At 52.1% G+C, this 26,619-nt stretch overlaps 1 protein-coding gene across 1 annotated transcript in view; it reads left to right on the top strand.

Annotated features, from left to right (window-relative positions):
- The window catches only part of LOC6543522, a 113,633-nt gene that overhangs the window by 61,368 nt on the left and 25,646 nt on the right, over positions 1-26,619 (top strand). The window contains exons 19-56 of the mRNA XM_026979451.1: positions 23-2,455; positions 2,522-3,145; positions 3,221-3,538; positions 3,831-4,154; positions 4,350-4,667; positions 4,731-5,063; positions 5,130-5,456; positions 5,695-6,012; positions 6,402-6,728; positions 6,795-7,118; positions 7,318-7,947; positions 8,005-8,343; positions 8,408-8,716; positions 9,092-9,418; positions 9,496-11,085; positions 11,264-14,455; positions 16,067-16,393; positions 16,452-16,772; positions 16,830-17,174; positions 17,238-17,534; positions 17,589-17,891; positions 17,946-18,593; positions 18,648-18,965; positions 19,023-19,358; positions 19,428-20,042; positions 20,098-20,742; positions 20,800-21,111; positions 21,172-21,510; positions 21,574-21,882; positions 21,943-22,887; positions 22,951-23,262; positions 23,323-23,667; positions 23,727-24,026; positions 24,093-25,043; positions 25,149-25,466; positions 25,530-25,862; positions 25,921-26,235; positions 26,295-26,600. Coding sequence (XP_026835252.1) covers positions 23-2,455; positions 2,522-3,145; positions 3,221-3,538; positions 3,831-4,154; positions 4,350-4,667; positions 4,731-5,063; positions 5,130-5,456; positions 5,695-6,012; positions 6,402-6,728; positions 6,795-7,118; positions 7,318-7,947; positions 8,005-8,343; positions 8,408-8,716; positions 9,092-9,418; positions 9,496-11,085; positions 11,264-14,455; positions 16,067-16,393; positions 16,452-16,772; positions 16,830-17,174; positions 17,238-17,534; positions 17,589-17,891; positions 17,946-18,593; positions 18,648-18,965; positions 19,023-19,358; positions 19,428-20,042; positions 20,098-20,742; positions 20,800-21,111; positions 21,172-21,510; positions 21,574-21,882; positions 21,943-22,887; positions 22,951-23,262; positions 23,323-23,667; positions 23,727-24,026; positions 24,093-25,043; positions 25,149-25,466; positions 25,530-25,862; positions 25,921-26,235; positions 26,295-26,600 — 21,273 coding nt within the window. The remainder of the gene's footprint in view (positions 1-22; positions 2,456-2,521; positions 3,146-3,220; positions 3,539-3,830; positions 4,155-4,349; positions 4,668-4,730; positions 5,064-5,129; positions 5,457-5,694; positions 6,013-6,401; positions 6,729-6,794; positions 7,119-7,317; positions 7,948-8,004; positions 8,344-8,407; positions 8,717-9,091; positions 9,419-9,495; positions 11,086-11,263; positions 14,456-16,066; positions 16,394-16,451; positions 16,773-16,829; positions 17,175-17,237; positions 17,535-17,588; positions 17,892-17,945; positions 18,594-18,647; positions 18,966-19,022; positions 19,359-19,427; positions 20,043-20,097; positions 20,743-20,799; positions 21,112-21,171; positions 21,511-21,573; positions 21,883-21,942; positions 22,888-22,950; positions 23,263-23,322; positions 23,668-23,726; positions 24,027-24,092; positions 25,044-25,148; positions 25,467-25,529; positions 25,863-25,920; positions 26,236-26,294; positions 26,601-26,619) is intronic.

The raw sequence follows: 26,619 nt of genomic DNA, 5'->3' as shown, positions 1-26,619 counted from the left end.
ACTTGATTCAATCATAATTTAGTTCCTGAGGGAGATGAGTGCACACCGAATCCCTGCGGTCCCAACTCCGGATGTCGACGTGTAGGTGGAAACCCGGTTTGCTTCTGCCTGCCGGAATATGAGGGTCAGCCACCGTCGATTCCATGTGAGCTGCCTTCGAATCCTTGCGACCCATCGCCTTGCGGACCAAATACTCAATGCTCCGTACTCAGCAACGGTTTCTCCAAGTGCACCTGCCTGCCGAACTACGTGGAGAGTCCGAACACCATCCGTGGATGTGTTGAACCAATTAACCCGTGTGACCCGAATCCTTGTGGAACTGGAGCAATCTGCGATTCTTCGCGTCAGCCCGTGTGTTACTGTCCGGACGACAGGATTGGCAATCCTTTCAGACTGTGTGACTACCCTGCATTTACTCTTGAACTTTGCCAGCCAGGACCATGTGGCCGAAACGCCGAGTGCTATGTGGCTGGAAATCGAGAGGAGTGCTACTGCCGTTCGGGATATATGGGAGATGCTTACCAGGGATGCCGTGAACCGAGTCGCACTGTTTGCGACCCCAATCCTTGTGGACCTAATGCTAACTGCGTTGTAGCTGGCGACGGACAAACCGCATGCGTTTGTCCTGACGGTTTGTCAGGAGATCCCACGTCCCCCATTGGATGCCATGGGTATGAATGCCAGGTGGATGCCGATTGTCCAAACAGCAAGGCCTGCATGGGCTATCGCTGCTACGACCCCTGTCCCGGAGCCTGTGGCCAAGGGGCTCACTGCCAAGTGGATCAGCATCACCCAGTTTGCTCTTGTAACTCCGGTTTGACTGGCAACCCTGGAATTCGCTGCTATGCCTTGGACCATCCCAAAACGAACCCTTGCGTTCCAAGCCCTTGTGGCCGAAATAGCGAGTGCAAGTTGCTGAACAACCGTGCTGTCTGTTCGTGCATCCCAGGTTACCTGGGCGATCCTCAATCGGGTTGCCAGCCTGAGTGCGACATTAACTCGGATTGCGGTGATACCTTGTCGTGCATTAACCACAAGTGTGTGGATCCCTGTGCCGGAGCGATCTGTGGAATTAATGCCATATGTAATGTCCGCCAGCATACGCCAGTATGTCTTTGCCTGGATGGCTTCGTCGGCGACGCCTTTTTGCAATGCGTTCCTATTGGAATACTGAAGAATATTTCTCGGGATCCGTGTGCTCCGTCGCCCTGTGGACCTCACGACGTTTGTTCGGTATACGGCGATGGAGTGGCCCTTTGTGATCCCTGCTTTGGACCCAATGCCCAACAGAATCCCCGCTGCAGACCCGAGTGCGTGGGCAATTCGGATTGTCCGTTTGATCGCGCATGCTTGGGCCAGCGTTGTCTGGATCCCTGTCCTGGATCCTGTGGCCGGAATGCTATCTGTAATGTCTACGAGCATAACCCCGTATGCGCTTGTCCCACTGGACTATTTGGAAATCCCTATGAACAGTGCACGACTAAGTCAGTCGTAGAGCCGCCACCACAACCAAGCTGCGCTAAACTCCATTGCGGTGCCAATGCGGAGTGCAAGCGTCAGCACAGTGGTCTTGCCTGCGTCTGTCGTAAGGGTTACTTCGGAGACCCACATATTGGTTGTCGGCCAGAATGTGTTCTTAACAGTGACTGTCCCGCTGAAAAGGCTTGCTTGAACTCCAAGTGTGTAGAAGCGTGTACCGGAGTATGTGGCGTTAATGCCGTTTGCCGTGTGGTTAACCATGCGCCAGTTTGCATATGTGCTGAGGGATATAGCGGAGATGCCTCCATTGCCTGCAATCCATTCTACCTGCCACCTCCAGAGCGACCTCATCCGTGTGAGCCATCGCCGTGCGGACCAAACTCTCGATGCAAGGCCACGCCTGATGGCTATGCAGCCTGTTCCTGCCTGCCGAACTTCAAAGGAGCTCCACCAGTCTGTCAGCCAGAGTGTGTGGTTAGCTCCGAGTGTGCTCCCACCCAGGCTTGCCTGAATCAGAGGTGCGCAGATCCATGCCCAGGTATTTGCGGTGGTGGAGCGCGCTGCGAAGTGCTTAACCATAACCCCATCTGCTCTTGTGAGGCCAACTTCGAGGGTGATCCGTTTGTGGCGTGCTCACCCATTCAGGACCCAGGTCGCGATATCGCTTTGCCCAAGAACCCGTGCGTGCCATCTCCTTGCGGACCCAACTCCATTTGTCAGATTAAACAAAACCGACCAGTCTGCTCCTGTGTGGCCAACTATATAGGCAGCCCGCCGTATTGCCGACCAGAGTGCACGCTGAGCAGTGAATGCCCATCTGACAAGGCCTGCATCAACGAGAAGTGCCAGAATCCGTGTGCCAACGTTTGTGGACACAATGCCCGTTGTACGGTCATCGCCCACTCGGCCCACTGCAGTTGCGATGAGGACTACGAGGGAGATGCCTTCATTGGTTGCTCAAAGAAAATTACAGAAAGTAAGTAGTCCTGTTCCTACTAAAGTACATATTATTTATAAACTTATTTATTATACTCCCAATTAGGACCCGGCGATCACATCGATCCATGCTACCCCAACCCATGTGCCGAGAACGCTGTTTGCACGCCTTACAATAACGCCGCGCGCTGCACCTGCATTGAGCCCTACAATGGCGATCCTTACAGTACCGGATGTCGACCGGAATGTATCTACAGCTCGGAATGCCCCTCATCACTGGCCTGCATTAAGCAGCACTGTCGCGACCCTTGCACGGCTGCTTGTGGAGCGAATGCGGAGTGTACGGTGGTTAACCACTTGCCCTCTTGCAGTTGCACCAGAGGATTTGAGGGTAATCCGTTCGACGGATGCAAGCGGGTGGCTATTGTGCGACCCGAAAGCGTGTGTGAGCCCAATCCTTGTGGACCGAACAGTATTTGTCGCTCTGTAGAGGGACATCCTACGTGCAGTTGTCAGGTTGGTTACTTCGGAGCTCCGCCGCAGTGCAGACCCGAATGTGTGGTCAGCTCGGAGTGTGCGCAGCATTTGGCCTGCATAAACCAGAAGTGTATGGATCCATGTGTGGACACTTGTGGATTCAACGCCAAATGTCAAGTCAACAACCACAATCCCATCTGCTCGTGTCCAGCCAACTATGAGGGAAATCCATTTGAGCAATGTGTGCCCAAACGTAAGTAGCAAGATTAATTTAAGTTTAAATATTAAAATATTTATTTATTTATTTTTTTTTTTGAAACTTTTGCAGCTGCAGAACAACCTCTCAACGTGGATCCTTGCCTGCCCAGCCCATGCGGTTCCAATTCCATTTGCCGAAATGTGAACAATAGAGCGGAGTGCTCTTGTGCACCAGGAATGTTTGGAGCACCACCTAACTGTCGACCAGAATGTGTGATTAACCAGGATTGCCCATCAAATCGAGCTTGTATACGGCAGCGGTGCGAGGATCCTTGCATTGGCATTTGCGGCTTCAATGCCGTGTGCTCCACACAGAACCACCAGCCCAAGTGCAGTTGCATTGAAAGCTTTGAGGGTGATCCGTACACCGCCTGCAGAATGCGTGAGAGTGAGTACAAAACCCTCGACTATTTGCTATCCTTTCCAAGAGCGCCGATATGTGCTCCAGATCCGCCCTTAATGTTAAATGTTTCTTTCAGTGGTGCTCTAGAAGTATTGGTATTGTGGTGTACATTTGCATGTTCCTCGTATTGTGTATATATTATGGTCTTCATCTATGTATCTATCTATCTATTTTATTATTACTTTAATTATTATTACTTAGTCTTAAGCCTATTGTGTTTGTACATTCGTCTGTATGCATCCGCATTGCCTGCTTGCTATTTTCATGACCATGACAGTCGTGGTGCTAGATCCACCCACCGATCCATGCTACCCATCGCCATGTGGTGCGAATGCCATTTGCCGCGTGCGCAACGGAGCCGGCTCCTGCTCCTGTATCCAAAATTATTTTGGTGACCCCTATATCAACTGCCGCCCTGAGTGCGTCCAGAATAGCGATTGTCCCAGTAACCGTGCCTGTATAAACATGAAGTGCCGCGATCCTTGCGCCAATGCTTGTGGATTTAATGCCATTTGCCGGGTGGCTCATCATCAACCTGTCTGTAGTTGTGAACCTCACTTCACAGGCAATCCCCTGCGCGCATGCGTCGAGAGGCCCTCAAGTATGACTTTGTCCTGGGCTGGGTCGATTTGTTTGGAAAACGAATCGTTTTATCTTAAACTCGGATTACTCAGCTAATTTTGTCTAAATTATGACTTTGGTTCTTAGCTTTGGTTCTACTTCACCCAAAGAAATCGACCCAACTCGTTATACACCTTATCAGGAGTCTTGAACTTAATGTTACTTCCCCTTATAGACATGTACCTTCCCCTGCCCAAAGACCCTTGTAGACCGTCGCCTTGTGGCCTGTTCAGCACGTGCCATGTAGTTGGGGATCGCCCTGTGTGTGCCTGCTTGCCAGACTACATGGGTGCTCCGCCCAACTGCAAGCCCGAGTGTATGACCAGTGCCGAGTGTCCTTCGGATAGGGCCTGTATAAACCAGCGCTGCAAAGATCCTTGTCCCGGAACGTGTGGCTACAATGCCCGTTGTCGTTGCACCAATCATTCACCAATCTGCAGCTGCTACGATGGCTACACCGGGGATCCGTTCCATCAGTGCGTTCCTGAAAGAAGTAGGTTTCCTGTAGGAAGAATTAATCTAAGAGAGTGTCTAACTGAGGTTATCATAATTGTAGAACCACCACCAATAGCTGATCCCATTGTTCCGCCCAATCCTTGTGTGCCATCACCTTGTGGACCCAACTCTCAGTGTCAGGTTTCAAGCAGTGGAGCAGTGTGCTCCTGCGTAACGAATTACATAGGACGACCACCGGGTTGTCGCCCAGAGTGCAGCATCAATTCCGAGTGTCCGGCCAGAATGGCCTGCATAAATGCTCGTTGTGCCGATCCGTGCATAGGATCGTGCGGAAATAACGCACTCTGCCATGTCAGCCTGCATGCACCGGTGTGCATGTGTGAGCCCGGATTTTCCGGCGATCCGTTCTCCGGGTGCTACAAGATTATTGAGAGTAGGTTCTTCTGAGGGTTTTGTAATATGCCATATACTTATTCCCGTGCTTGCCCCGCCCATACAGCCCCCATTGAGGTGGTCCAACCGTGCCGCCCCAGCCCTTGCGGCTTAAATGCCCTTTGCGAGGAGCGGAATCAAGCCGCCGCCTGCAAGTGTCTTCCGGAATACTTTGGGGATCCCTATGTCGAGTGTCGTCCCGAGTGCGTCATTAACTCGGACTGTCCCAGGTCGCGAGCCTGTGTCAATCAAAAGTGCGTGGATCCTTGTCCGGGGATGTGCGGTCACAACGCACTTTGCGCCGTCTTCAACCACGCCCCCAACTGCGAATGCCTACCTGGTTACACTGGCAACCCCATCGTTGGTTGTCACATAGTCCCTGAGATTCCCCACTGTAAGATCGCAAGCAATGTCGTTTTAGTGGTTTTAGCAGTGATGGATGTACTTAGGTAGATAGAGTCAGTCTCAAACGATTACTTAAAATTTTGCTGCTGGGAATACTCCCTTTCATTACAATAGTTTTTGATATGGCCTTCCCGCAAAGTCTACTCTACCATGGTATTATTTCCATCACTGCAACTTAGGCCCATAGTTGGGCTCTCTAATAATTGCTGTAATTATCACGCCTGTAGATCCCGACCCTATAGTGCCTGAAAACCCTTGCCAACCCTCGCCCTGTGGCCTCTACAGCAACTGCCGTCCGGTTAATGGTCACGCAGTCTGCTCCTGTGTGCCCAGCTACATCGGCTCTCCTCCCAACTGCCGGCCCGAGTGCATGAGCAGCTCCGACTGCGCGCAGGACAAGTCGTGCCTTAACGAGCGCTGCAAGGATCCCTGCCCAGGCACCTGCGGCAACAACGCGCTCTGCCGCGTAGTCAACCACAACCCCATCTGCTCCTGTAGTCCCGGCTTCAGCGGTGATCCCTTCGTGCGCTGCTTCCCCCAAGAGAGTAAGCATCGGCAAGAAGTCAAAGAAAGCTTAGCTTCGGCCAGCCGGAGTTTTAAATTCCCCTGCAGAGTTATTTCTCTAAATTGATGCAAGCGTTTAGATTGTTCTTTTATCCGTATTTCCTCTGGGTTCAACTAGATACTCACTTACGATTGTACAACTCTACTGCAGGGGTTTTTAAGCCAACTATTCACCGAATCATTTCGTCATCAGAGAGTGCTTTGTTCACTCGATCCATTTCATCACTGCTTGACAACATTATTCACATTCTCTATATATATCTTTACCATTATGTTTATTTCTTTTATATGTACTCTATGTATGGCTTATTTTGGTGCATGACGATTATCGTACTTGGTGTAATGTTATGGTTATAAATGGTGAAAGTAGAGCGGCCGCCCATTACCCATGACCGCATCGATCCGTGCGTGCCCTCGCCATGTGGGCCCAACTCTGAATGCCGGGTGTCGGCCGCCAATGAGCATGCTGTCTGCTCATGCTTGCAGCATTACGTGGGTAGGGCGCCAAATTGCCGGCCGGAGTGTACGTCCGACTCCGAGTGCCCCGGCAATTTGGCCTGTATCAATCTGCGCTGCCGGGATCCGTGTGTCGGTACCTGCGGCATACAGACCACTTGCCTTGTAAATAATCATAGACCCATTTGCCGCTGCATTGACGGTTATGCAGGGGATCCATTCTCAGGGTGTAGTCCGAAGAGTAAGGGTTCCGAAAGCGTCGCTATCCAGGCACATATTAAACCGTTGACCTTTCCCCCATCCCTAGTTAATGTCCCGGTGGAAGTGGCACAGCCCTGCAACCCGAGTCCCTGCGGCGCCAATGCCGTGTGCAAGGAGCGCAATGGAGTGGGTTCCTGCTCTTGTTTACCGGAGTACAATGGAGACCCGTACACGGAGTGCCGCCCAGAGTGCGTTTTGAATAGTGACTGCTCGAAGAACCGTGCCTGCCTCAACAACAAGTGCCGCGATCCCTGTCCGGGAGTTTGTGGAGTCTCTGCCGAGTGTCACGTGATAAACCACGCACCCAGCTGCAGTTGTCCTTCGGGTTTCACTGGCAATCCCTCGCAATTTTGTCGGGAGATACCAAGATGTATGAACTACTTTCACTTTGGGTGGGTCGAGTTTTAAGGGATCTTTTAATTGTAGTTTCCAAAAACAGTATCTAAGATCATTTTGATCAGAACGCTTCCTACAAATAGCCTCCGGTTTTGTTGAGTTTCCTTAAAAATAGGCCCACTCTTAGTGCTCCCCATTGCCAAACAGGCTTATAACGATCACCCTGATTTTAGTGCCCGCTCCCGTTGAACCATGTCGTCCTTCGCCCTGCGGACCTTACAGCCAGTGCCGTGAGGTTAACGGACATGCGGTCTGCTCATGCGTTACCAATTTCATTGGCACACCGCCCGCTTGTCGTCCGGAGTGCTCGGCTAGCTCCGAATGCGCTCAGGACAGGGCATGTGTGAACCAGCGCTGTGCGGACCCGTGTCCTGGTACCTGTGGCAATGAGGCTATCTGCAAAGTGACCAACCACAACCCGATCTGCTCCTGCCCAGCCGGTTACAGCGGCGATCCTTTCGATCGCTGTGCGCCGTGGCAGGAGGAACCGGAGCATCCCAAGTCCAATGAAAATCCTTGTGTGCCCAGTCCATGTGGGCGCAATTCTCAGTGTCGTGTCGTGGGCGAGACGGGTGTGTGCTCCTGCCTGCCAAATTTCGTGGGCAGGGCGCCAAATTGCCGTCCAGAGTGCACTATCAACACCGAGTGTCCTGCAAACCTGGCCTGCATCAATGAGCGCTGCCAGGATCCCTGTCCGGGATCCTGTGGCTTTAATGCTTACTGCAGTGTGGTAAACCACTCGCCCATTTGCACCTGCGACACTGGGTACACAGGTGACCCCTTCGCCGGCTGTAACCCACAACGTAAGCTTTAGCTCAGTGCCTCTTGGAAGTAGTCCTAATCCGCTTTGTGGCCCCCAGCTCCAGCCATACCCGATGAACGTTTGACTCCCTGCCAACCATCGCCTTGTGGTCCCAATGCCGAGTGCCGTGAGCGCAACGGAGCCGGCTCCTGTACTTGTCTGCCGGAATATTTCGGCGATCCGTACAGTGGCTGCCGTCCAGAATGCGTGGTGAACAGTGATTGTTCGCGCGACAAGTCGTGTGTCAACCAGAAATGTGTGGACCCGTGTCCAGGTGTTTGTGGCTTGAACGCCCAGTGTCGTGTGTCCAATCATCTTCCCAGTTGCTCATGCCTGGCTGGATACACTGGAAATCCGTCGAGCGCGTGCCGAGAAATTCCTCAGTTGCCCCCACCACGTAGGTTGACGAGTACCTCTGTAAAGAAACACAGTCGAACTGATCCCACCTCCTACTTTCCCAGCCGAACGGGATGAGAACCCCTGTAGACCATCTCCGTGTGGTCCCTATAGTCAGTGCCGCGAGGTTGACGGCCATGCCGTGTGCTCCTGCCTTCAGGGCTTCATCGGATCGGCTCCCAACTGCCGACCCGAGTGCATCATTAGCTCGGATTGCGCCCAAAATCTTAACTGTCAGAATCAAAAGTGCGTGGACCCGTGCCCGGGCACATGTGGCATCGAGGCCCGCTGCCAGGTCATTAACCACTATCCCGCATGCTCCTGTGCCCCAGGTTTTACCGGAGATCCCTTCAACCGGTGCACCAAGATATTGTGTAAGCATGACTAGCTTGATGGATGAGGAATGCAAGCCAAATGGGGACGATCTTTATAAATTCTATATAAACCTCCTCGAATACACTATAGTTTATTCCACCTTGTGAGAATTGAAGCCCCCTTAAAATATTAAACCCCAAAAGCGCGATACTTAATCTACTCCCCCACTTGGCCTGCCGTCCCACCCAAGTTTTCTACCTCCTGCATGTATATACACTATTTAATGTTTGATTTTCCCTTTCTTATTATGTTTATTTTATGTACACTTTGTAAAACCACTATCCAACTCTACTATCCTATGAACCTATGTAAATGTTTGTTTGAATGTGCTATAAAACTACTTCAACTATCTGGCACGGCTATATGGCATGTAGTGGAGCCCCCACCCACCGATAAGTCTGGTAATCCCTGCATCCCATCACCATGCGGACCCAACTCGAAATGCCTCGATGTCCGTGGTTCGCCTGCATGCTCCTGTTTGCCCGACTACCTGGGACGTCCGCCAAACTGCCGGCCCGAGTGCCTTAGTAGTGCCGACTGTCCGGCTAATCTGGCCTGTGTAAACCAGCGCTGCTCGAACCCATGCATCGGCGCTTGCGGCCTGCACTCCGTGTGCACGGTCATTAAGCACCGACCAGCATGCGAGTGTGTGCCAGGTTACACCGGAGATCCCTTCTCAGGCTGTGCGGTCGTACAGCAAAGTAATATATTTCTGCCTGCTAACGAATCTACGATTCCCTACTAATTTACATAACCAATTCTCGAATTTTTTCTATAGTTGCCCCGTGGGACGAGACAAGAAATCCGTGCAATCCTAGCCCCTGCGGAGCAAATGCCATTTGCCGGGAGCGCAATGGAGCTGGCTCTTGCGCCTGCCTGCCCGAGTACTTTGGTGATCCGTACAGTGGATGCCGACCGGAATGTGTCCAGAACGACGACTGTGACCGCTCGCGTGCCTGTATCAACAACAAGTGTCAGGATCCATGTCCCGGAGCCTGCGGCATCAATGCTGAATGCAGGGTCCTTAATCACGGACCGAACTGCAACTGTTTCGATGGCTACACTGGAGATCCGCATCGCTCGTGCTCCTTGATCGAGGTGGTCACCATTCGACCGGAGCCATGCAAGCCGTCACCCTGCGGACCGTACAGCCAGTGCTTGGACACCAACAGTCATGCTGTGTGCAGCTGCTTAGAAGGCTACATTGGAGCACCGCCTAGCTGCAAACCGGAATGTGTGGTCAGTTCGGAGTGCCCACAAAACAGGGCTTGCATCAACCAAAAGTGCGAGGATCCTTGTCGAGGATCGTGCGGCAATAATGCAAAATGCCAAGTGGTAAACCACAACCCCATTTGTACCTGCCAGCCTGGCATGACAGGTGATCCGATATCGGGCTGTGAGCCCACGCCCGAAGTCAAGAACGTGGAGAATCCGTGTGTGCCGTCACCATGTGGACCCAACTCTGTTTGCCGACAGATTGGAAACCAGGCAGCTTGTTCCTGTAACGCGGGCTATATTGGACGCCCCCCCACTTGCCGACCGGAGTGTACAAACAATGACGAGTGCCAGAACCATCTTTCTTGTCAGCAGGAGCGCTGCGTGGATCCATGTCCTGGTTCGTGTGGTAGCAATGCCATCTGCCAGGTGGTGCAGCATAATGCTGTATGCTCCTGCGCCGATGGATACGAAGGAGAGCCTCTCTTTGGCTGTCAGCTGATTCCAGCTGTGACGCCCACCGAGTCCCCATCATCGCCCTGCGAACCATCTCCATGTGGTCCTCATGCCGAGTGTCGGGAGAGGAATGGTGCTGGAGCCTGCTACTGTCATGAGGGATTCGAGGGTAATCCCTACGATGCCCAACGAGGATGCCGACGAGAATGCGAGAATAACGATGATTGTACCGCTGTCCAAGCGTGCTCTCGATTCAAATGCGTCGATCCCTGCAACAATATTTGCGGAGACTATGCCATTTGCACAGTCGACAAACATGTGCCCACTTGTGACTGCCCGCCTGGATACACTGGAGATCCGTTCTTCAGCTGCAAACCCGTGCCGGTCACATCGCGTCCTCCGCTTAACCCATGCAATCCATCTCCGTGTGGACCCAACAGCAATTGTCGGGCCATGAACAACCAGGCAGTGTGTTCTTGCCAGGCAGGATTCATCAACCAGCCGCCCAACTGCAAACCGGAATGCGTGGTCAGCGCCGAATGCGCTCCGGAAAAAGCATGTGTCAACAAGAAGTGCGTTGATCCCTGTCAGCATACCTGCGGCATCCGAGCCATCTGCACCACCAAAAACCACAGCCCCATCTGCACGTGCCCTCGAACAATGACTGGAGATCCGTTTGTTGAGTGCACTAGAGTTGGTAAGTAATTAAATATATTTATATCCGTCACTCGTAGAGTAAAAGGCGTTCGACTATAGATCGACTGTAGCATTCTTTCTTGTTTTAAAATAGTGATACTACTTCACAAACCTGCACTTACAAAATCCCGATTAACTGTAATTTTGCTTACCGATAACGTCTATTATAATTTATTTAGCAATCACCAATGAAAATACGACACCGTCGCCGGCTCCCGCATCCTGTGTGCCTTCGCCTTGTGGACCCAATGCCAAGTGTCAGATCGTGGGCAATAGTCCGGCATGCTCCTGCCTGCCGAACTTCATCGGGGCTCCGCCTCGCTGTCGCCCGGAGTGTGTGTTGAACTCGGAATGCGGACCCACGGAGGCTTGCATTAACCAAAAGTGTGCCGATCCCTGCTCTGGATCCTGCGGATTTGAGGCCAAGTGCCATGTGCTCAACCACCTGCCCATCTGCAACTGCATTGAGGGCTACGAGGGAGATCCGTTTGTGCGTTGCACCAAGAAGGAAGAAGATAGATCTCCGCCACCCGAGAATGATCCTTGCAAGCCGAACCCGTGCGGACAAAATGCAGATTGCTTTGCAGGAGAGTGCCGCTGCCAAAATAATTACCAAGGCAATGCCTACGAAGGATGTCGTCCTGAGTGCACGCTCTCCGCGGACTGTCCTAGGGACAAGGCCTGTATGCGAAATCGCTGTGTGGATCCCTGTCCAGGAATCTGCGGTAACAATGCCGTGTGCGAGGTGATGAACCACATTCCGGTGTGCTCATGCGTCAAGGGCTACGAGGGTGACCCGTTCATGAACTGCCGTGTGAAACCCGTTGTGGAGGACCCTATTATTGAGGCCTGCTCTCCATCGCCATGCGGTTCCAACAGTCAGTGTCGAGACGTTAACGGACATGTGGTTTGCTCGTGCCTGGAAGGTTATATCGGAGCACCGCCCCAGTGCCGCCCAGAGTGTGTGGTGTCCAGCGAGTGCTCCGCCTTACAAGCTTGTGTCAACAAGAAGTGCGTAGATCCATGCGCCGCAGCTTGTGGTTTAGAGGCTCGCTGTGAGGTCATCAATCATAGTCCGATTTGTGGTTGCCCACCTGGCCGAACTGGAGATCCGTTCAAGCAATGCGTTGTCCTGCCACCGATTCCTGCGCCAGATGTAAAGACACCTCCTCAAGATCCTTGCGTGCCATCGCCTTGCGGACCCAACTCGATATGCAAGAATGATAGGAACGGTCCCGTCTGCCAATGCCAACCAGAGTTCTTTGGCTCGCCACCCAACTGTCGGCCAGAGTGCATCATCAATCCGGACTGTCAATCTACGCAGGCGTGTATCAACAACAAATGCAGCAATCCATGCCCAGAATCATGCGGAACCAATGCCGAGTGTCGTGTCATTGGACACGCTGTGTCCTGCTCTTGTCCAGCTGGATACGCCGGCAACGCCTTTGTTCAGTGTGTGCCACAGCAAGAGGAGCCACCGAAACCTTGCCAGCCATCGCCATGTGGTCCAAATGCCGAGTGCATTGAACGGAACGGAGCCGCTGCCTGCAAATGTATTGATGAATACCAGGGTAACCCGTACGAGGGTTGTCGTCCCGAATGCGTACTGAGCTCAGATTGTCCTACGGACAAGACATGCATCCGCAACAAGTGCCAGGATCCTTGCCCAGGAATTTGTGGATTGAACGCCCAGTGCTATGCTGTAAACCATGTGCCCAACTGTGTCTGCGACGATGGCTATACTGGAGATCCGTTCGCCAGTTGTCGTCGAGTGGAGGTCACAACACCGTCACCAGTTTCAGATCCTTGCATTCCATCTCCCTGCGGAGCGAACAGCAAATGTAGGGTCGCCAATGGCTTAGCCGTTTGCTCATGCTTGGATACATTTATTGGAGCCCCACCGAATTGCAAACCAGAGTGCACGGTTAACGCCGAATGTCCTTCGACCAAGGCGTGCCATAAGTTCCGTTGCGCTAATCCTTGCGCCAAGACGTGTGGCCTGAATGCCAAGTGTGAAGTGATTAACCATAATCCCATCTGTAGTTGTCCGTTGGACATGACGGGTGATCCGTTCGCACGATGCTACCCAGCTCCGCCACCGCCGCCCCCAGGACCCAGGGATGAGCCCGTTAGGAGACCATGTCAACCCTCGCCATGTGGATTGAACTCGGAATGCAGGGTGCGTGACGATCAGGCCTCGTGCTCTTGCCTGCCCAACTTTATAGGAGCACCACCCAACTGCCGACCCGAATGTGTTGTAAACACGGATTGTTCGCCGGATCGAGCTTGCATTGCCGAGAAGTGCCGTGATCCTTGCGATGGATCCTGCGGAGTCGACTCCGAATGTCGTGTTCAGAACCACTTGGCTATCTGCACTTGCCGTGGAGGATTTACCGGTGATCCGTTTGTTCGTTGCTTCGAGTTAATCGAAGAGATCACAAAGTCACCTCCACTCACGCAGGATCCTTGCGATCTGCAGCCATGCGGATCGAATGCGGAGTGCCGAAACGGTATATGTAGCTGCCTCTTGGACTACCAGGGAGATCCCTACACCGGCTGTCGTCCAGAGTGTACATTGAGTACTGACTGCGCACCTACCAAGGCTTGCTTAAACAAGAAATGTGTTGATCCTTGTCCAGGAGTATGTGGGCAGAACTCGCAGTGTGATGTTTCAAACCACATACCGATTTGCAGTTGCCTGCAGGGCTACACGGGCGATCCGTTTGTTCACTGCCGCCACGAGACGCCAGTCGCCAAGGATCCATGCCAACCAAACCCCTGCGGACCCAATAGCTTGTGCCACATATCCGGAAAAGGACCTGTATGCGCCTGTCAACCGGGAATGCTGGGTTCACCGCCCGCCTGCAAGCCGGAGTGCATTGTCAGCTCCGAGTGCTCGTTGCACACTGCCTGTGTGAACAGGAAGTGCGTCGATCCTTGCCCCGGAGCCTGTGGGCAATTTGCACGCTGCCAGGTTATCAACCACAACCCGTCGTGTTCGTGCAACACGGGCTACACTGGCGATCCGTTCACCCGATGCTACCAGGAGGAACGAAAACCACCTCCGACGCCAGATAATCCTTGCCAGCCATCTCCTTGCGGACCCAATTCCGAATGCAAGGTGCTGAATGGAAACGCGGCCTGCTCGTGTGCGGCCACCTTTATTGGTACGCCACCAAGCTGTCGACCCGAGTGCTCCATCAATCCGGAATGTCCACCAACCAAGGCCTGTATTCGCCAAAAGTGCTCGGATCCGTGTGTGAATGCCTGTGGATTTAATGCCCGCTGCAATGTGGCCAATCATCAACCCATCTGCACATGCGATGTGGGCTATACTGGAGATCCGTTTACTGGCTGTCAAAAGGAGCAAGGTAGGACCCCGTTTTCATTTGCTTAGTGGTCAGGTCAAGACGTAAACCAGCTTATAAAACCTAATTTGTGGTTTTGGTTTCTTACTGGACGCCCAGTAAAACACTTGCTATTATTAAAAATCAAACAAAAATGCCGCACAGCCAAAACATTTGTTTGCGTCTTGAAAGAATAAAAAGAATGTGAAACTATAGAATCCACCTCAGTATTCGCCAACCAACAAATATAAAGAAAACTCAGTGAAATTCCCCTGGTACCCTAGATCTAAAAACTTTTAAAGCAAAGTTTCACATTCGTTACAAGCGCATTAGAACAAAAGAACAATCATCACTAAAGAGCAATTGCAATCGTTGCAGTTGCTTTCTACTTATTTTGCACTATTTGTTTGCACTTGTGTTTCACTTCAGGCGCGTGACTTGTTCTAATGTGCTCTTAGGCAGCTTTTTTATACCACAATTTACGTCCATTAAAATCTATGATTATCGCACGCACAGGCACAATGCATTGCAAATTAATGAGTGTTCCAGTAATGTTTCTTTACACAAAATCACAGTGCACTCGAATTGCGAAATGCAAATTTCAATTTGTCACACACTCTGTACGAGTTGTCTGAGTGGATGTGCAATTGGAAGTGTCTGTATGCTGGGGAAGTCAAAGATTTTAATTAGGTTTAGTCAATTATTTATTTGCTTTTATTGCCCCTAATGCCTTAATTACAATATGCAAACTTGCCACGCCTTATTGCTTCCTTATATACAACCTTTAATGCCTTCACACCAAATCACCCGCCTTGATTTTTGCCTTTAACCCCTGATGAAATCGTTGCTGCCCTAAAATATATTACCCTAACCCTTGACGTTATCGTTGCTGCCACAAAAAGTATCTCCTCGCGTCCCTGCTGTATTCGATTTGGGGGATAATTCCCGTGAAATGCTTTTACCTAATTTGTTATTTGGCCCTGAAACCTGAAATGGCCCTGTCTCTCCAATCGCTTACTACCCAAAATTGAATCGAAATCCTAACCCAACTACCCGAAATTGAGTACTGCGTTGTTGTTGTTGACCCTGACCCACCCAAAATTCTGCCTTAGGAACGCCAAAGAAATTAACCAAATACTGGTCGTAGACCAAACAAAATAAAAACGCGTTAGTAATAAATTAGCAAATTAAATTGATTTAACAAAATTGTAGCGTATTGTTTAACAATGAGCAATAAATGAAATGATATAACCTCGCAAAAGAACACCTGTTTTACTTACGACACAAAAACATAACTCAATGCCAATTTACTTGGCACATTGCACTCACAAAACACTGCCAATGCACTAAGCACACCGAGTTTAACCAAACTAAATAATGCGGTTTACGAACCGCTGCACCTGAACCGCAATATCCTTCGATTGGAGCGATTAATGCCAACACCTAACTCGTACTTGTACTCTAATCCGCCACAATAATACCACAACTGCAATCGGATTAATCAGCTGACAAAAAACCAACGCCAGGTGTGTTGTATTCTACTAAACCCGTTTCACTCAAGAGCAATTAATGAAAATATCTGTCCACATTTCTATCCCTCTCTTTTTGGGTGAAATCCGTTTACCCCCCCTACAGAACGCATTGTCAATGAGCAGGTTACTCCCTGCGAGCCCAATCCCTGTGGCTCGAATGCTGTTTGCCGTGAAAGGAATGGCATCGGTTCCTGCCAGTGCCTGCCCGATCACTTTGGTGACCCGTATCAGTCGTGTCGTCCGGAGTGCGTACGCCACTCGGACTGCGCCTCCAATAAGGCGTGCCAGCAGCAGAAGTGTCGCGATCCCTGCCCAGGCACCTGCGGCAGCAATGCGGACTGCAGTGTTACGAACCACCTGCCCACCTGTACATGTCGCATTGGATACACCGGTGATCCGTACCGGTACTGCCACGTGGACCCACCCCAGCGTAAGATACCCCACTTAAACGCGTCTTGTTTTCCTCCCTGACCTTCGACCCTTTCTAGTCCCTGCCCGAGTGACCGAACCATCTCAACCTTGCCGCCCCTCACCTTGTGGTCCCAACTCCCAGTGCCGCGAACTCAACGGTCAGGCCGTGTGCTCCTGCCTGGAGCTCCACATCGGCCTGCCACCCAACTGCCGACCCGAGTGTGTATTGAGCACAGAATGTCCCACCGATAAAGCTTGCATCAGTCAACGTTGCCAGGATCCGTGTCCAGGCACTTGTGGCATCAATGCCGAGTGCCGGGTTCGTAATCATAGTCCTCTGTGTCAGTGTCGTCAAGGTTTCACCGGTGATTCCTTTACCCGTTGTTATCCCCTGCCACGTAAGAGATTGCCCCTTTTTCACACCGAACATCCTGTAAATCTTATATCCAACCTAGCCCCGCCTCCTGTAATCGAACGAGTTGAGCGTGATCCTTGCCTGCCATCGCCCTGCGGATTGAATAGCCAATGCCGCAATGTACAAGGTGTGCCGTCCTGTACCTGTCTGCCAGAGTTCTTGGGAGCACCACCCAACTGTAGGCCGGAGTGCACAATCAGTGCTGAGTGTCCCTCAAATCTCGCTTGCATACGGGAGAAGTGTATAGATCCCTGTCCCGGTTCATGTGGCTATGCTGCTGAGTGTAGTGTAGTAAACCACACGCCCATTTGCGTCTGTCCCGCTGGCTTTACCGGTGATCCGTTCTCCAGTTGTCGTCCGGCGCCACCGCCAGAGCCCGTACAAAGTAAGGAATTGGAAAAATTTGTAGGTTACATGTTCCAGCTAAATGAAACAACTCAATTAATAGGCGAATATGTGGATCCCTGCAACCCATCACCTTGTGGCTCGAATGCCCAATGCAACGCAGGAATCTGTACTTGTCTGGCCGAGTTCCATGGCGATCCCTACTCTGGTTGCCGTCCCGAGTGTGTTCTAAATTCCGATTGTCCCAGGGACAAGGCTTGCCATCGCAGCAAGTGCGTTAACCCTTGTCCAGGAACTTGTGGCGAGAATGCCATTTGCGATGTCATCAATCACATACCCATGTGCAGATGTCCCGAACGCACCGCTGGCAGCGCATTTATCCGCTGCTCTCCTGTGCAGAGTACGTCGAAATGGTTACCCTCCTCAAAAGCTCCTCTAACAATTGCCCCCATAGTTACAGTATCTAATCCCTGCCGACCCTCACCTTGTGGTCCAAACTCGCAGTGCCGAGAGGTTAATCAGCAAGCAGTGTGTTCGTGCCTGCCAAGCTTCATTGGAGCTCCGCCATCCTGCAGACCCGAGTGCACCTCGAATGCGGAGTGTGCACCCACTCAAGCTTGCCTGAACCAACGGTGTGGAGATCCCTGCCCCGGAACATGTGGAGTGGGTGCTAATTGCGCTGTTGTCAGCCATAGCCCCTTCTGCACATGTCCTGAGAGGTTTACGGGTAATCCCTTCATTCGTTGCCAGCCCCAGAGTAAGACCATTATGCCGGAAAAAGAGTCATCTTTACAAGAGTCACCTTTCCCAGTTGAACCTCCCGTTCGTGATGTTGTGCCCGTTGATCCCTGCCGCCCATCTCCCTGTGGACCTTATTCCCAGTGTCGACCTGTTGGCGAGGCCCCCGCCTGCTCCTGTCTGGAGACCTATATTGGACGTCCTCCAAACTGTCGACCAGAGTGTGTGACCAGCTCAGACTGCACCAGTCAAATGGCCTGTGTGAACCAGAAGTGTGTCGACCCTTGTCCAGGACGCTGTGGCCTTAATGCCGATTGCTATGTGGTTAGCCACGCCGTGCAATGTATTTGCCAGCAGGGCTTCAGCGGAGACCCGTTCGTGCAATGCAAACCGGAGATCGCATATGAAAATGAAATCCGTACTCCATGCAGTCCGAGTCCTTGTGGCCCGAATGCCGTATGCCGCGATCGCAACGGAGTAGGATCCTGCCAGTGCCTGCCGCAATACTTTGGAGATCCTTACGCAGGCTGTCGCCCAGAGTGCATGCTTGACTCGGACTGTCCGTCCAATCGGGCTTGCCAACAATTGAGATGCCAGGACCCCTGCCCAGGAACCTGTGGACTGAATGCCAACTGTCAAGTGGTGAACCATCTGCCAACCTGCACTTGCCTGACCGGATATGTGGGTGACCCATACCGGCAATGTAATCGACTGCCAGAACGTAAGCCGGAACCGACCACACATACTTTCCTCATACTCAAGCGCCCCATTTTAGCTCCCCAAAACGAGTATATAAACCCATGTCAGCCGACACCTTGTGGTCCCAACTCCCAGTGCCGCGTTTCGAATGAGCAGGCGGTTTGCTCTTGCCTGCCTCTGTTCGTCGGAACTCCACCCTCCTGCCGACCCGAGTGTACCATTTCCTCAGAGTGTTCCGCTGATAGGGCCTGTGTTAATCAGAAATGTGTGGATCCTTGCACAGCGGATACATGCGGAAATAATGCCATATGTAGGGTGCGCAACCACAGCCCTATTTGCAGTTGCATTAGCGGCTACACAGGCGACGCCTTCACTCGATGCTACCCTATTCCACGTAAGCCCAATGCCTTTTACCCAGGGGTTAAACATAGTAAACCCTTCCCTATCACAGCACCGATTATTGAGACCAAGGACGAACCTTTGAGGGATCCCTGTGTACCAACACCCTGTGGTCCTAACTCCGAGTGCCGTAATATCAATGGTGTGCCTGCCTGTTCCTGTCTGGCTAATTTCATTGGCCAGGCACCAAATTGTCGACCTGAGTGCACGATCAACTCCGAATGTCCCAGTCAGCTGGCGTGTATTAACCAAAAGTGTCGCGATCCCTGTCCAGGAGCCTGCGGTCAAAACGCCATTTGCAGTGTCATTAATCATACACCACTGTGCGCCTGCATCGATGGTTACATAGGAAATCCATTTACCAGCTGCAACCCCAAACCTCCAGAACGTAGGTGTCGCAAAAGATTTTACAAATCTGGTGATTGTTTACCCACTCCGATAATTTTTCCCTTTGTAGCCCCAGCACCACCAGTTGCCGACGACCCTTGCAATCCATCGCCTTGCGGAGCTAATGCTCAGTGCCAAAATGGCCAATGCTCTTGTATACCTGAGTACCAAGGGGATCCATACGTCTCCTGTCGTCCTGAGTGTGTGCTTAACACCGATTGCCCAAGGGATCGAGCCTGTGTGCGCAATAAATGCATCGATCCCTGTCCTGGAACTTGTGGGGTAAACGCCTTGTGCGAAGTTAACAACCATATCCCCATTTGCCGTTGTCCAGAGCAAATGTCTGGTAATGCCTTCTTCGAGTGTCGACCTGAGCCCCCTGCCAAGATTCAAAATCCCTGCCAGCCGTCGCCGTGTGGCCCGAACAGCCAGTGCCGCGTGGTGCAACAAACTGCGGTCTGCTCCTGCCTGGCCAACTACGTGGGCAGCCCGCCGCAATGTCGGCCGGAATGTGTAACCAACTCAGACTGCCCTGCCGATCAGGACTGCCAAAATATGAAGTGTCGCGACCCGTGTCCTGGCACTTGTGGCTTTAATGCTCTGTGCAACGTCGTCAACCACCGTCCCTTCTGCAGCTGCCCCAGTGGCATGTCCGGAAATCCTTTCGTGAGCTGTCAGCAGCAAAGTAAGACATCATAGTTTTTAACTCCGGCCTATGCTCAAGCATGAAGTTCTTCCAGTTGTACGCGATGAAAGACCTAAAAATCCCTGCCAGCCATCTCCTTGTGGTCCCAACTCCGAATGTCGTGTATCTGGAGACTCGCCATCTTGTTCATGTCTACCTGAATTTGTGGGAGCACCGCCTAACTGCCGCCCCGAGTGCATATCCAACTCTGAGTGCCCCTCAAACCAGGCTTGTATTAACCAGAAATGTGTGGATCCCTGCCCTGGGCTGTGTGGTCAGAATGCCGTTTGTCGGGTGTTTAGTCATAGTGCCATGTGCTTGTGTGACGGTGGCTTCACCGGAGATCCGTTTAGTCAGTGTAGTCCAATAAGAGACAGTCCTCCTGAAGTTCTGCAGCCCTGCAACCCAAGTCCTTGCGGCGTCAATGCCAAGTGTGAGGAACGTGGTGGGGCAGGATCCTGCCAGTGTCTGCCTGATTACTTTGGAAATCCCTATGATGGCTGTCGTCCCGAGTGCGTTCTGAACTCTGACTGCCCTTCAAATCAGGCATGTGTCAACCAGAAATGTCGTGACCCCTGTCCCGGCACCTGCGGCCAAAACGCCGAGTGCCAGGTGATCAATCACTTGGCCACCTGTAATTGTTTGGTTGGATACACCGGCGACCCGTACAGCATATGCCGCATCACAGTCAATGAGCCGCGTAAGATAGATTTTATTCCGCGTAAGAACACCATTACCATAGATGGTTTCCTTCCAGCCGAACGTGTCTATGTGAACCCGTGTCAGCCGTCTCCATGCGGTCCAAACTCTCAATGTCGTGAAGTAAACGAGCAAGGAGTTTGTTCCTGCTTGCCAGAGTTCATTGGCAGTCCGCCTGCCTGTCGTCCGGAATGCACCAGCAGCTCGGAGTGCGCCGCCGACAAGGCTTGTGTGAATCGCAAATGTGTGGATCCTTGTCCAAACGTTTGTGGTCAGCAGGCCGAGTGTCGCGTGCGTAACCACAATCCCATTTGTACTTGCCTCAGTGGATTCACTGGTGATCCATTCACCCGCTGCTACCGTCAGCCGCGTAAGAAAGCAGTCATGAATAAAGTGGTCCTTTCGATACCATAAATAAAATCCATTTCAGCTCCCCCTCCAGTCATCGAACGTGAACCCCTTGACCCTTGTGTTCCTTCACCCTGCGGTGCAAACTCTCAGTGTCGCGAAATTCACGGCACACCATCCTGCTCCTGTCTCCCGCAATATTTGGGCACCCCACCTAATTGCCGCCCGGAATGTTCCATCAATGCCGAATGTCCCAGTCATCAGGCCTGTATTAATCAAAAATGCAGGGACCCCTGCCCTGGCTCTTGTGGTCTTAACACTCAGTGCAATGTCATCAACCATACGCCTATCTGCAGTTGTCTCTCGGGTTATATAGGTGACCCATTCAGCGTTTGCAACCCACAGCCAATACCCGAGAAAAGTAAGATGCATTATCTACCAAAGCTGAGGTTCAAAAATCACAACTTACATTTTAATAAATCAGTCCGAGACCCATTGCCACCGGAGGACCCATGCAACCCATCACCATGTGGCTCTAACACACAATGTAACAACGGAGTTTGTTCTTGCCTGCCCGAATACCATGGTGACCCGTACAGCGGATGTCGGCCAGAGTGCGTTCTACACACGGATTGTGACCGTAGTCGAGCTTGTGTCCGTCACAAGTGTGTTGATCCCTGTCCCGGTATTTGTGGCACCAATGCGATATGCGAGGTTCTTAACCACATACCCAACTGCCGCTGCTTAGAAGGAATGCAAGGCAATGCCTTTATCCAGTGCAGCCCAGTTCCACGTAAGATGATTTTGCCCAAAGTTCTCCTCCCTAGTTACCATAAACTCGCCAACCTTACAGAGCTCGACGTCGTACAGAATCCGTGCCAACCCTCACCCTGTGGGCCAAACTCACAGTGTCGCGTTGTTAATCAGCAAGCAATCTGCTCTTGCATCACATCCTTCATTGGAAGTCCGCCATTCTGCCGACCTGAATGCACCACAAACTCGGAGTGTCCCTTGAACCTGGCGTGTCGCAACCAGAAGTGCAGTGACCCCTGTCCTGGCGTCTGTGGTCGCGGTGCTCAATGCCATGTGACTAACCACAGTCCATTCTGCCGCTGCCTAGAGCGCTACACGGGTAATCCGTTTGTGAGCTGCCAGCAGATCATCGAACCCCCGGTTCCACCGCCACGACAAACTTGCCTGCCATCTCCCTGCGGACCGTATTCCCAATGTCGTGAAGTTAACGAATCACCTTCTTGCACTTGCCTGCCAGAGTACATTGGAGCTCCACCTAACTGTCGGCCAGAGTGCGTGACCAGCTCAGAGTGTCCAACGAATCAGGCGTGTATTCAGCAGAAGTGTCGCGATCCTTGCGCTGGGCTATGTGGACAATCTGCGGAATGCCGTGTCCTTTCGCACACGCCAAGCTGCGTTTGTCCCGAAGGCATGGAAGGTGATCCGTTCACTTTATGTAGGGAAAAGAGGATTCAGGAACTAGACCAGCTAGACCCGTGCAGTCCCAGTCCTTGTGGAATCAATGCCCGATGTACTTCCCGCCAAGATGCCGGTTCATGTCAGTGCCTGCCAGAATACTTTGGAAATCCTTACGAGGGATGTCGCCCTGAGTGCGTCCTTAATTCGGACTGCCCATCGAACAAGGCTTGTCAACAGCAGAAGTGTCAGGATCCCTGTCCAGGAACATGCGGTCAGAATGCTCTCTGCAATGTCCTGAATCATGTACCCAGCTGTAGCTGTATATCAGGATATTCCGGTGATCCTTACCGCTCGTGTGTGCCAGAACGTAAGACTAATGGTCAGATTTCATTGAATTGTGTAATCTTCCACGGCATACCTACCCTTATAGCGATCAAGGAATACGTCAATCCCTGCCAGCCATCACCTTGTGGTCCGAATTCTCAGTGCCGTGAGGTGAATGAACAAGCCATATGCTCCTGTCTTCCGGAATATGTGGGAGCTCCGCCTGTGTGTCGCCCTGAGTGTACGATATCTTCAGAGTGCCCGACTGACAAGGCCTGTGTGAACCAGAAATGTGTTGACCCTTGCCCAAGCACTTGTGGTGATCAAGCGATCTGTCGAGTGGTAAACCACAGTCCGATTTGCTCATGTCGTGCCGGTTACACCGGTGACGCCTTCTTCCGCTGTTTCCCTAAGCCCCGTAAGTCTTCTTGTTCCCAAATGGAAGGTCCCACTCCTAACTGTTCTAATGTCTCAAAAGCGGTACCACCAACACCAGTACAAAAGACTCCAGTTGATCCCTGTGTGCCCTCTCCTTGTGGCCCCTACTCCCAGTGTCGATCCCAGGGAGATGCCCCCGCCTGTTCCTGTTTGGTCGGGTACATAGGAGCCCCTCCAAATTGCCGACCCGAATGTCGCATCAACGCGGAGTGTCCCAGCAGTCAAGCGTGTATTAATGAGAAATGCAGAGATCCTTGCCCAGGCTCTTGCGGCTATGGTGCCATTTGCAATGTGGTCAATCACACGCCTAGCTGCACCTGTCCAGCAGGCTACTCTGGTGATCCATTTAGTCAGTGTCAGCCCCTGCCACCTCCGCCTCCAACACGTAAGACACTCAGTATAAACAGAAAAGTTTATGATGGATTCAAACCATTCCTTCCTCAGCCGTTAAGCTTGAAGATCCATGCAACCCCTCACCCTGCGGTCCAAACGCTCAGTGCAATAATGGAGTGTGTACTTGCATTCCCGAATACCATGGCGATCCCTACAGTAGTTGCCGACCCGAGTGCATCACAAGCGCGGATTGCTCACGTGAACTTGCCTGTTCGAGGAACAAGTGCTTCGATCCATGCCCCGGTACCTGTGCCCCCAATGCCATTTGTACTGTCCTTAACCATGTGCCCATGTGCACTTGTCCGGAGGGATATAATGGCAATGCATTCGTTCAGTGTAAACCTACACCACGTAAATATTTTCCCCCAAGGCCGTGTTCAAAGCCCAACGATACCCAACTCAACGATTTCCTTGCAGCCCCCGTCCTTGTCCAGCCTTGCCAACCCTCTCCGTGTGGACCCAACTCCCAATGCCGCGAAGTCAACCAGCAAGCTGTTTGCTCATGTGTACCAGGATACATCGGAACCCCGCCACTCTGTCGACCGGAGTGTACGTCGAACTCGGAGTGTGTGTCCCACCTAGCGTGTGTTAACCAAAAGTGCACTGATCCCTGCCCGGGTTCATGTGGCCGTAATGCCCAGTGCAGTGTGGTTAACCACAATCCTTTCTGTACGTGCTTGCCAAGGTTCACTGGTAATCCTTTCGTGGGTTGTCAGCAGATTATCGAGCCACCACGTCAAGATATTGTGCCACAGGACCCGTGCCGACCTTCACCTTGTGGTCCGAACTCTGAATGTCGCGCCGTTGGTGAGACACCAACTTGTACATGCCTTGCTGATTTTGTAGGCTCACCGCCGTATTGCAAACCCGAATGCGTGGCCAATTCAGAGTGTCCCTCGAACCTGGCGTGTATCAATCAAAAGTGCCGCGATCCCTGTCCTGGATTGTGCGGTTCAAGTGCTACTTGCCGCGTCGTCTCACACACAGCAATGTGCATTTGTGATGCTGGTTTGACCGGAGATCCCTTCACACAATGCCAACCCGTCGTGCAGGATGTTGAGATCATAAATCCATGCCAACCATCGCCTTGCGGAGCCAATGCCGAGTGCATCCAACGGAATGGAGCCGGAGCCTGCCAGTGTCTCACAGACTATTTCGGAAATCCCTACGAAGGCTGTCGCCCGGAGTGTGTTCTGAACTCGGACTGCCCAGCAAACAGAGCTTGTCAGCAGCAGAAGTGCCGTGATCCTTGTCCCGGAAGCTGCGGACAGAACGCCGAATGCAATGTGGTGAACCACACACCGATGTGCAACTGCTTCGCTGGATTTATAGGCGATCCGTACCGCTATTGTAGCCAACCGCCAGAACGTAAGCGAGTTCCAATTATTCACGTAGTCGTACTAATGGCCGTAGTAGTGGAAGTAGTTACTAATTCCAAAAATTGTTTTGTATTGTATTCCTAACCATAACTAGCTATTGTCCATGAGTATGTGAACACCTGTCAACCGTCCCCTTGTGGCCCGAACTCAAATTGTCGCGAGGTTAATGAACAGGCAGTATGCTCCTGCCGTCCCGAATTTGAGGGAGCCCCACCCAATTGCCGGCCACAGTGCACCTCGAGCTCAGAGTGCGCCCCCAACAGGGCGTGCATCAATCAAAAATGCATTGATCCGTGTCCTGGTGTTTGTGGCCAGCAAGCCATCTGTGAGGTTCGCAACCACAGTCCAATTTGTAGGTGTCCCACCGCCCTGATCGGCGATCCCTTCGTGCGCTGTTTACCCCGACCAACAAGTAAGAAATTGGAAAAGTCTGGTGTGTATAAGATCAAGGCTAACTCTCTTTACCCGATGCCAGTTGCACCGCCACCCTTGAGGGATGTAGCTCCCTATCGCGATCCCTGCCTCCCCTCACCATGTGGCCTGTATGCGTCGTGCAGGAATCAACAGAACCAAGCGATTTGCTCTTGTTTGCCGAACTATTTCGGTACTCCGCCCCATTGTCGTCCCGAGTGCACCATCAATGCAGAGTGCCCAAGCCACTTGGCATGCATTGGCGAGCGATGCCGTGATCCCTGTCCAGGTGCTTGTGGTCAACAGACCGAGTGCCGTGTAATCAGTCACGTTCCCAGTTGCGTTTGCCTTCGCGGCTATGTGGGCGATGCATTCCTGGCCTGCCACCCGGCACCACGTAAGAGTTTTCAGTGTATAATTCCATTTCTCGGACTAAGACCAGGAACCTTTTGCAGCGCCACCATCTCGTGAAGAGCCCCGCGATCCATGCAACCCCAGTCCATGCGGCAGCAATGCCATCTGTTCTAATCAGGGCGAGTGTACATGTGTGGCTGACTATCAGGGAGACCCCTATGTGGCCTGCAGACCCGAGTGTGTTCTCAGTTCCGAGTGTCCCCGAAATCTGGCCTGTATACAACAGAAGTGTACCGATCCTTGTCCCGGAACCTGTGGCACCAATGCTATCTGCGATGTGGTCAACCACATTGCCATGTGCCACTGTCCCGATCGAATGACAGGAAATGCTTTTGTCCAATGTACTCCAGTTCAGCGTAGGTTAACCCAATGATTTTGAAGAAGAATATCGGTTAATTTCTTACCCGTTCTCTAGTTGATGTGTACCGTAACCCTTGCAATCCCTCGCCATGCGGCTCCTATGCTGAATGTCGAGAGCAGAACGGTCAAGCGGTGTGCAGTTGCCTCCCCAACTACTTTGGGGTGCCTCCCTCGTGTCGACCAGAGTGTAGCACCAACTACGATTGTTCCCCAAGCTTGGCGTGTCAGAATCAGCGCTGCGTCGATCCTTGTCCTGGAGCTTGTGGCGCTTTTGCCGAGTGCCGAACTGTCAATCACAGTCCTTTCTGTAGTTGCAGACCCGGCTATACGGGAAATCCCATTGTCCAATGTCATATGATTAGTAAGTTATAGTAACTATT

The sequence above is a fragment of the Drosophila erecta genome, unplaced genomic scaffold (assembly GCF_003286155.1).
Source record: "Drosophila erecta strain 14021-0224.00,06,07 unplaced genomic scaffold, DereRS2 tig00000055-arrow-pilon, whole genome shotgun sequence".
Classification (NCBI taxonomy): domain Eukaryota; kingdom Metazoa; phylum Arthropoda; class Insecta; order Diptera; family Drosophilidae; genus Drosophila; species Drosophila erecta.
Note: the sequence above shows the minus strand (reverse complement) of the source record. Positions and strands in the feature narration are given on the sequence as shown.